Below are 9,924 nucleotides of genomic sequence, written 5' to 3' on the forward strand. Positions count from 1 at the left end.
TACTCTAACCTAGCTTGTTGTTCCCCTTTCATTCAAACAGTATAATTTAAAAGAAATTATTATTAACTGAGATTTACAGAAATAAGAATAGAATATATTTTAGAAAATTTGGAAAATTATATTTTCTAGTCATATAATTTATGCAATTTTCATGTTATCGATTAATTCGCATGCTAATTAATCCACTATGTTACACTTTCTTTCAATTATATATCCTTTTTATCGAAGTGGTGAGGATATGTCAACAATATCCGTCGTCATGTAGTGTTTTTAATGTCATGTCAGCTGTCTGATTAGTAAAATCAAAAAAATAATGAAGACTAATACCGTGAATTGACCGACGAAGGTTAAAAAAAAAATCATATGATGGACAATAATGGTAATTTTTCCCAAAAAGACCACCTATAGGTAATTAGACAATTTTTTTTGAGTAATAATTGGACAAATTTTATGTCATGAGGTAGCTAGCTCGGACACAGATGTTTTTGCCAATGGCGATCCATGTAAAGGTTTCTGTTACAAATACTTTCTTCTGTTCCAAACTTTCCACAATCCCACAGAGGAAATCACACTTCATTTTCATTTTCCTTTCTGCTAAATATCCCACAATCTGCCAAACGTCTCCCTTCTTCCCAAAATCTTTTACTTCCCCCTTTTTCTTCTCATAATCTGATCATCTACGGTGATGGATGACTTCGTAACAGTATTATAGCAGCAGCACCGGTCAGAAGTTAAAGTAAAAACAAAAAGAATGAATTGAAAAAGAAAAAGAAATTCATGGATAGCAGTAATTGCATTATATATTCGCCAAAAGGGACGTCGAATTACGATAGCTAGCCCCAATTATTATCAGTCTTGTTCTTCTTCCTCTGGTAAATTAGGATTTCCGATGGTGGGAATGGTGTTTGCAGATATGGGAACTCTTTCCATTAACCAAAACTCCGAGTTCTCCTCGCAAGGAAGGGATCATTCATCTCCATGTGATGGGAAAGACTCTGATTCTTTTGATCTGAACGCGAGTTTAATTCATGAAGAATATCAAGAATCCAACATGCATGCATTGAGCAGTTGCAAAGAGTCGAATGAACATACTGGGCAATCGAAACACTGTGCCAGAGGACACTGGAGGCCTGCAGAAGATACAAAGCTTAAAGAACTCGTAGCGTTATACGGCCCGCAGAACTGGAATCTTATTGCAGAGAAGTTGGAAGGAAGATCAGGTTCTTTAATTGATCAACTTCTTCTCTTTTTATCCTTTTTTTTTAATTCATTTTTTGGGTTTTTGTTCAGTACCTTGTGTTGTTTTTACGAATAGGGAAAAGCTGCAGGTTGAGGTGGTTTAACCAGTTGGATCCAAAGATTAACAGAAGGGCTTTCACAGAAGAGGAAGAAGATAGATTAATGGCTGCCCACAGATTGTACGGCAACAAGTGGGCGATGATAGCGAGGCTCTTTCCTGGAAGAACAGACAATGCCGTTAAGAATCATTGGCATGTTGTAATGGCGAGGAAATATAGGGAGCAATCCAGTGCTTATAGGAGGAGGAAAATGGGGCAGTTCGTTTTCAAGAAAATGGAAGATGGTGATGATGTTTCCCTCATTAACAGTGGCTCTGCAGCCATGAAAGCCGAGCCTCCATTCCCTACTTATTGCTACGGTGGTGGTGGTGGTGGTGGTGGTGGTGGTGTTCTCTTCGGTTCTATTAGTTCAAATCACACGGCAGCATGGAGGCGGCGGAACTCCTAGAAACAATGGGTATTGGGCGGCGGCGGAAACATCTCATGGTTTCTTTCCTGGTGGGCATTCTGATTACATTTTCCGACCGCAACAAAGTTCTCCCACAAATTTCATCAAACCAGTTACCTAGTTTTTCACAAATTTGCAAAAGAAATATGGGACCAAATTAATCAAAAGATGGAAATCACGATAAGACAAATGAATTATAAAAAGAAACCATAATCTTGTCAACCCATCTGATTACTTGTTTTACACTGCAGGCCATGATACAAATGAGATGAATATTTTCAACACATCGAGATCTTGGAACCAAATCACCAACCACACCCAATTATTCACCTCAATTGAACATGCAAATTATAATTACTCCACCGATCATTTCAGACCATCGTCTCAAGAAATCTCGGCCGTCGAGTCTGCTGAAGATCAAGGAATTGCACCAAAATTCATAGACTTTCTTGGAGTTGGAGCCTCGTGACACGGGAAAGAAATCGAAGAGTGAAAGAGGGTCTTTGTTTTTCTTTTCTTTTTCTTTTTTGTGTCAAATAATATGCCAGATTCAGTATGTTAAGTTTCTTGCTAATGTGCCAGCCATTTTGTTTTGAGTTTCTGGGATGGAAATCACCGGTAGAGATTCTTTGAGTTGGATGACATAAAAATGGCCATTTTGATGCCTATTTCCTCTTACTTTACATGGAAAATTGTCTCGAAATGTGCAACACTGAAGTCATGTCACTTTTTTGTCAAACACTTCATATGTTTCATTATTTGGATTATTATATCTGAGTAGGTATCTTGTGAGACGCTTTCACGAATTTTTATCTTCATGGATAACCTAAATAACATATCCGTCTCATAAAATACGACCCGTGAGACCGTCTCACACAAGTTTTTGCCATTATATTTTATGTAACAAAATAGATAAATAAAAATTCTTATGACAAGGTTGTCTTTTCTTGAAATTTCAATAAACGTAAAAATTGTGACGGTTTCAATTTTTATTTAAAAATTTTATAAGTTTAAATGTGTTTACTATGAGTTTAAAAAGGATATAGAACTTATTATCGATATTTAAATAGCGTATAAATGATTATATGTTTAGGAGGATATTTGGAAACATGCGACTTATAATTCGTTTTAAAAAAGTCATAATATCTTATTTTAATATATCATAAAAACCAAAATATCCCCACATTTTTTTATAATATCTCAATTATATCTTCTTATAATTTAAGAAAGAATGAAAGTCTAAATTTTGCTCTCAATTTTTTTTCTCATTCCCCAAAATGACAAGAGGAAAAATAATTTAAATTTTAAACATCGACAACTGTTCTTATTTTAGTATTGATATTCTTTTATATATTTTATTTATTTATATCTACATGTAAGATTTTCAATATTACAGAAATTATTCGAAAGAATTTTTTATACATTAAATAATATGTAATGATGACATACACTCAAATAAAATAATTTATTACTAATAAATTTTTTGAGGAGAATTCATTTCTAATATTTTTCTCAACTTTTGCTCAAACATATTGAAGTTAATATCAAATTATTAAATATTGTTTTCTTAATTATTCAAAAAATAGTATCCATTACATTTTTTATACTATGAACTATTTTTTTACTATAAACTAATTTGAATATTTATGATAATATTCTAAAACTATATTCTGTTAAAAATGTTTGCATTGTTTTCATATTATGGTGTCATTTTTAATCATTACAACAATAAAAATATTTTATAATACCAAATAAATCAATATCTTTAAGTTATTTAAAATAAATTAACTCAAATATCTTAACAACTTATTTTATAAATACGGTCATACAACTTATTATCTCCTAAAACATCTTATAAGATGTAAAAAATTGCAAAATGTTTTAAATAAGTTAAGTCAAATTCTTTCTAAGATCGAGTAATACAACAAACAATAATGAGATTATTTCTTTTGTATATATAGTTTAATAAGAAAAAGGAAGAAAGGGTTATTTTGAAGTTTTTTCATGCAGATTTTATTCTAGATTTGTAATGGATAATATATATATATATATATATATATATATATATATATATATATATATATATATATACAGTTTTGTTATCCTGCACACCCACCGTGCACACCTCCGTGAGCACCTATGAGGTGTCACTCACCCATTGGATGCGCAATTTTTCTATATTCCATCACATCCAATAGGTGAGTGACACCTCATAGGTGCTCACGGAGGTGTGCACGGTGGGTGTGCAGGATAACAAAACTAATATATCAGTTTTTGTTATATATATATATATATATATATATATATATATATGTATATATATATATATATATTCATGCTTCACGCTAAGTTCTTGCTTAAGAACAGTGATCATACAACTAATGAAAAAAAGAGTAGGTCTCTTGTGAGACGGTCTCACGAATCTTTATCTGTGAGACGTGTCAACCTTACTGATATTCATAATAAAAAGTAATACTCTTACCATAAAAAGTAATATTTTTTTATTGATGATCTAAATAAGAGATCCGTCTAACAAAATACGATCCGTGAGACCGTTTTGCTATTAAAAAATGGTTTTTTAAGACATAAGTGTCATGAAAAAAATCTCAAATTCAAAACTTGATGTCAGACGACCTACAAGTCATTTATAAGTCATATATATATATATGTGTGTATATATATCTTGTAATACAAAAAATGATGAAAATTTAAAATAAGCACATTTTGTGATGGTCCGCAAAAAATTGGCCAGAGATTCTGGAACCGAAAAAGCTTTTATGTAACGCATGACCAAAGATAACTGTTTTAACAATAATCTTTGCTCAACTCGACAAAATCTTCACTTGGGACAATTCATGCTTCCCACATGGCGTGATAACAAGGAACTGTCATCCTGACAAGAAACACTCTCTTCTAATTTAATTTATCTTTTTAGCCCAAAGTTTGGACCAATTAAATTAGTATATAAGTCAGAATATTAATTTACAAACTATGGATTTATGTGGATCATATCGTATATATGCAATTCTTCATCTGAAATTAGTGTAAAAGAAGGCTTCTCCCGACGATGAATATCTTTTTCTGTTTCACGTTTCGAATCAAAGCTCGTAAATATTGTGTTATCTGTTATGTATTAGTATATCTGGTGCATGTATTGCGTGTTTCTTCGTCTCTCTTTCTTGCAAAGTTTATATTTGAATTATTATATAAAAAATTGCACTATAATTGAATAAATGAAATATTGAAATTATTAAAACAGTCGAATAGAGGCAATACTGTAACTATGAAAATTGTAATATAGACTAAATGGGTAATTTGATCATTATAAAATTATCATGGGTAAAATGATAATTACTTAAACTATCATTGTTACAGGTGTCAAGGGGTAAAACACAAATTAACCAATTGAGCAAAGGTTATATTGAATAAGGATGACAATTTCTTCCGAACTTGACGGATAATCTGATACCCGACCCGAATAGAGAAATGTATGGAAGACATATTTTACCCGATTAAATAAATGAATTATTGGATATCAGGATTTTCGAAATCGCTTTTTACTTCGCGTATTCAATGAAGTAATAAGGTAGTTAATTGCCGAAGTATATGGACGTGAAGTAATAGATGTACCTTTTACTTCGCATAATAACCGAAGTTGTATGATTGAAAATACTGAAGTCTTTCCGGCGAATCTGGCCGGGGTACACAATGTGTTCCACGTTTCTATGCTGAGGAAGTATCTAGCCAATCCTTCGCATATTCTGAGTTATGAGCCGTCGCAGCTGACTCCAGACTTGTCTTACGAGTAAAAACCAGTCCAAATCCTAGACAAGCAAGAGAGTAGGCTCCGGAACAAAGTGACTAAGCTAGTCAAAGTCCAGTGGCTAAACCAATCCGTGGAAGAGGCCACATGGGAGTCCGAAGCAGATATGAGACTTCGGTACCCGGAGTTGTTCGGTAAGATTTAATTTCGAGGACGAAATTTTTATAAGTGGGGGAGGAACTGTAGTGCCCAAATTCAGTACACATATAACCCGTGCATTCATTTGATTATTAAATCATTTAATTAATTTTAAAGGAGCTTTAGCCATGCATAATTTATGAAAATACATTATTTTAAATTAATTACGTTTACGTGATGCACGTTATAATGTTTTTCGAGTTTCGTGTTTTAGGCATTTATTCGAAACGGGATCGAGGAAAAGACCGGTGACGATATTGGCAATTTTGATGTTGTATTTTATTTTAAGTTAAGGTGGGCATTTTAAATAAATTTATTTAGCTTAGCCTTTTTAAAAGCCTAATTTATGTATGTAGTGGTTTAAGAGTTTAAAACTTTTTAAATTTAGCCTTTTGGTGTGTGTTATTTTAAATTAGGAGTTTGTTTAGAATTTAGTGTGTTTGTATTCTAATTAGGGGATTATATTTTAAAAAGGGTGTAGATGTAGTATTCTAATTAATTTGTTAATTGAGTAACATTTAAATAGCATTTTTATTAGTATGTTAAGTATTTAATCAAGCCAAATTTTAATCCCCTAATCTAGCCAAACACACACACTACACGATTTGCACACACTTTTACACACACTCCTCACGTAAAACACACAACACACACACACTTTTATTTTTCAGATTTTTAAAAGAAAGAAAACTAGGGTTCTTAGCCTAGAAGCAGCCGCCCCCTTCCCCTTTAATTTCCAGCAAGTTTCGGTAGATTTTATTGCAAGAAAACGGTGCCACGTTTGTCCCGGATCAAGCCTCGCTCCATCTCTGCTTCGGTGTCGTCGTTACGGTACTTTAAATATCAAAAGGCACGTATATTCTGTTCTTGATGCATCGATCATGTCATATTATGCGTGCGTTGTTATTTATGCGTAAAACCATGTGTGCGATGTATAGAAGTTTGAGCAATCATGTTTAAATCGCTTTTGAAGCCCTTTTTAGATCTGAAATTTACGTTTTTACTGTTCTGGTTAAAACTGTGACTTTTCTGTCTGGATTTTGAGAAAACTTTCACCTAGAAAGTTGTAGAACGTTTTGATGCCTTCGATTTGATATAAAATTCAAGATTTTGGATGAAAATTGAGTGAGTTATGACATTTTTCGTGGGACTGCTCAAACTGCGACTTTTACGAAAATTGTGTTCTTGAAGTTTTTATGTTGCAGGCTTCGTTGGGGATCGACGGGTGATCGTTGCTGCGTCTAGGTATGATTAGTATGATGTTGAGATGTTAATTGATACGTCGTTTAGTGTCGATAGGTACTCGAGCACTTGAGTAGTCGTAGGAATCGAGTTGGTGTCAATTAACACGTTTTTGACTCGTATGTACCATAGGTGAACATCGTTGCTTGGGATGTTGCACGGAAGCGATTTGACGTTTTAGTATGCTAGGATGGGTCTCGGGGTGTCGATTCATAGTCCGTGCAACCGAGTCTAGAAAGTTGAGTGAAGCATGTACATAATTTCCGAAAGTTCGCGATCACAGTAGGTACACGGACCCTGACACGGGGTCCGTGCCTTTGTTTCTCCTTGGTATCTTTTTCCAGAGTCTACACGGACCCCCACACGGACCCTGACACGGGGTCCGTGTCCACCCTTCTTTCCGAACCTTTCACCCGAGTCTACACGGACCCCTACACGGAAGTAGGCACGGGGTCCGTGTCCTTCATATTTTGGGAAAAATATTATAACACGTTTGAGGTTTGATGTCATGGTTTAGTACAACGATTTACAAGGTCAAGCCATGGGAAATTGTAGAATGTCCTAAGTAGTGATTGAACTCGAGAGTAGGTATGATTTCTACGTCTAAGTTATGCAAGTTAAGTATGCAATTTCATGTTAGTATGTTGCAGCAACGGCCCCGATCGAAGTCCAATGAATCCCTCAACGCCAAGTAAGTATGTATGACGTGCAAAAAAATATTTTAAGTTTTTGAGGTATGCTAAATGTCTTGTGACCAAATTATGAATGGGTTTGGAAGTCGGTGAACGTGGCCGAGGACCTCTCTACCCCGTTAAATTATGAACGGGTTAGATCATGGTTGGAAAGCGTTAAATTATGAACGGGGACCAACCAGCCCGTTAAATTATGAACGGGGATCTCATGTATGTGGCAGTGGATACGTCTCTGTCAGCCCAGTATTGTGGTTTGTCTGATCAGTCGTTTATTATGTATGGGTCACTTGCTTTGAAACATCCTCTACGAAAATGATGAAGTTACGTATGTTCAAGTATGAAATATGTTTATGAAAGTTTATGTTGATGGCACGTCTAGTTATGTACGTACGTATGTCCAAGTTTATTATGCAAGTTCAAGTTTCAAGTTATGTATGTCCTATTTTAAAGTTGCATGCGATTTTATTACGTAGTACTCGTTATTCCAGTTTATACGTGTTGAGTCTTTAGACTCACTAGACTTGATCGATGCAGGTGACTATGTTGAGGAGACAGGAGGGGGTGACCAAGGGGCAGGCTTGGACTGAGTGGCAGGCTAGACCCGAGGACCGCAATGTTTACGTTTTATGCAAATTTCAAAAATACTCTGATTTTTAAATATCTGGATGCGAATTATTTAGAGACAGTTTCTTTTAGCAAAATTCTATTGGTGATGGATGATTTTGAGATTTATGAATGTCGAGTGACGACCGTATGGATGTTTACATTTAAGAAATTTTTAAATTTTTCCGCAAATTTTAAGTATGAAAATACGGTTTGTTACAGTTGGTATCAGAGCCAGGTTCTTGTAAAGGGTCACGCCTACTACCAATTGCAAGAAGCTCACGAAGTCACACCTCAAGTCTGTAAGTTTATAGTTTTGCATTATGTTATGTAGTAAGCATTAAGTTCTGATTTCAGCATGTGCACATTTTAAAGTTGTAGTACGTGCATCCCATGTCATTGATATTATGTTCATGCATATTGGGTTTACGTGTTGGGTAATTTATTGGAACAGTATGCCTCCTAGACGTGTGATCGACCGTGAAACAAGGGAGGAGGACAGAGAGCCTCGAGTCGAGGAGAGGGCCAATCCTCCACCACCACTACCTCCAGATATGCAGGCGCAGATGCTTGCGGGTATGACGCAGTTCTTCGCACAGTTTGCGGGGAACCAGGCTACAGCGGTAGTTGCAGGGGCGAGGCCCCAACCAGAGGCAGTATATGAAAGGTTTAGGAGGATGAGTCCTAAGGAGTTTTCGGGTACCACTGACCCTGGTAGCAGAGGGATGGATTAAGTCCATAAAGGTAATCTTTGACTTTATGGAACTGACCGATGCAGATAGGGTCAGATGCGCCACGTTCCTTCCGACAGGGGCGCCAGGTTATGGTGGGAGAGCGCATCAGTGGCAGTCAATCTGCAAGTATTGCCATGGAATGGTTTCAAGGAGGTCTTTTACTCCAAGTACTTCACTGAGGAAGTACGATCCAGACTCACCAACGAGTTTATGACGCTGCGACAGGGAGACAGTAGCGTGGCAGAATTCGTGAGGAAGTTTGAGAGAGGGTGTCACTTCGTACCCCTCATTGCGAATGATGTCCAGGCAAAGTTGAGGCATTTCCTGAATGGTTTGAGGCCGATCTTGCGCCGTGACGTCCGAGTAGCTGGCCCTACTAGCTACGCAGTCGCAGTATTTAAAGCATTGGCTGCAGAGCAAGATCTGAGAGATATCGAGATGGACAGGCAGGGCAAGAGGCCCTATCAGGCACCACCGCAACACCATCAGCAACAACCGCAGAGACCCCAGTTTAAGAGGCCGTTTCAGGGGCCGCCTGGGAAAAAGCCATATCCAAGACCGCCAAAGGGCAAGGGTCTAATTCAGCAGCAAGGGGCGCCTCAGAAGCCCGGTAACTTCCCAGTGTGCCAGAAGTGCAATCGCCAGCATCCCGGACAGTGCCTATGGGGATCCGAGAAATGTTTTAAATGTGGAGCTACGGACCACGTGTTGAAGGAGTGCCCACACTGGAAGCAGCCAACCCATGGGAGAGTGTTCGTCATGCATGCACAGGAGACGGACCCAGACACCACCTTACTGACTGGTAAACTTTTCTACCTAAGCTCAGTATTATTTTGCCTTGCATGTGGAATTTTTACTTGGGATTATTAGCGTGCTAGTAATATTTTTTGTGCCTAGGGTTATTGAGTTCTATTGTGTTTAAGGTTTATGTTAGTAATTTTGGGGA

The 9,924-nt window shown here is 36.5% G+C and overlaps 1 protein-coding gene across 2 annotated transcripts; it reads left to right on the forward strand.

Moving 5' to 3' along the window:
- The first annotated feature begins 451 nt into the window (after positions 1–451).
- On the forward strand, positions 452–2,468 carry LOC140833316 (transcription factor MYB56-like). 2 transcript variants are annotated; one of them, XR_012118405.1, is made up of 3 exons: positions 452–1,220; positions 1,316–1,796; positions 1,998–2,465. XR_012118405.1 is itself a non-coding variant. In XM_073197693.1 (2 exons), the coding sequence occupies exons 1-2, from the start codon at positions 890–892 to the stop codon at positions 1,744–1,746; spliced, it is 762 nt and encodes a 253-aa protein (XP_073053794.1). In that variant the 5' UTR covers positions 452–889; the 3' UTR covers positions 1,747–2,468. The 2 variants fall into 2 exon arrangements, 1 of the variants encoding a protein (XP_073053794.1); XM_073197693.1 differs by having other exon boundaries at positions 1,316–2,468.
- The last annotated feature ends 7,456 nt before the right edge of the window (positions 2,469–9,924 follow it).

The sequence above is a fragment of the Primulina eburnea genome, chromosome 6 (assembly GCF_022965805.1).
Source record: "Primulina eburnea isolate SZY01 chromosome 6, ASM2296580v1, whole genome shotgun sequence".
NCBI lineage: Eukaryota > Viridiplantae > Streptophyta > Magnoliopsida > Lamiales > Gesneriaceae > Primulina > Primulina eburnea.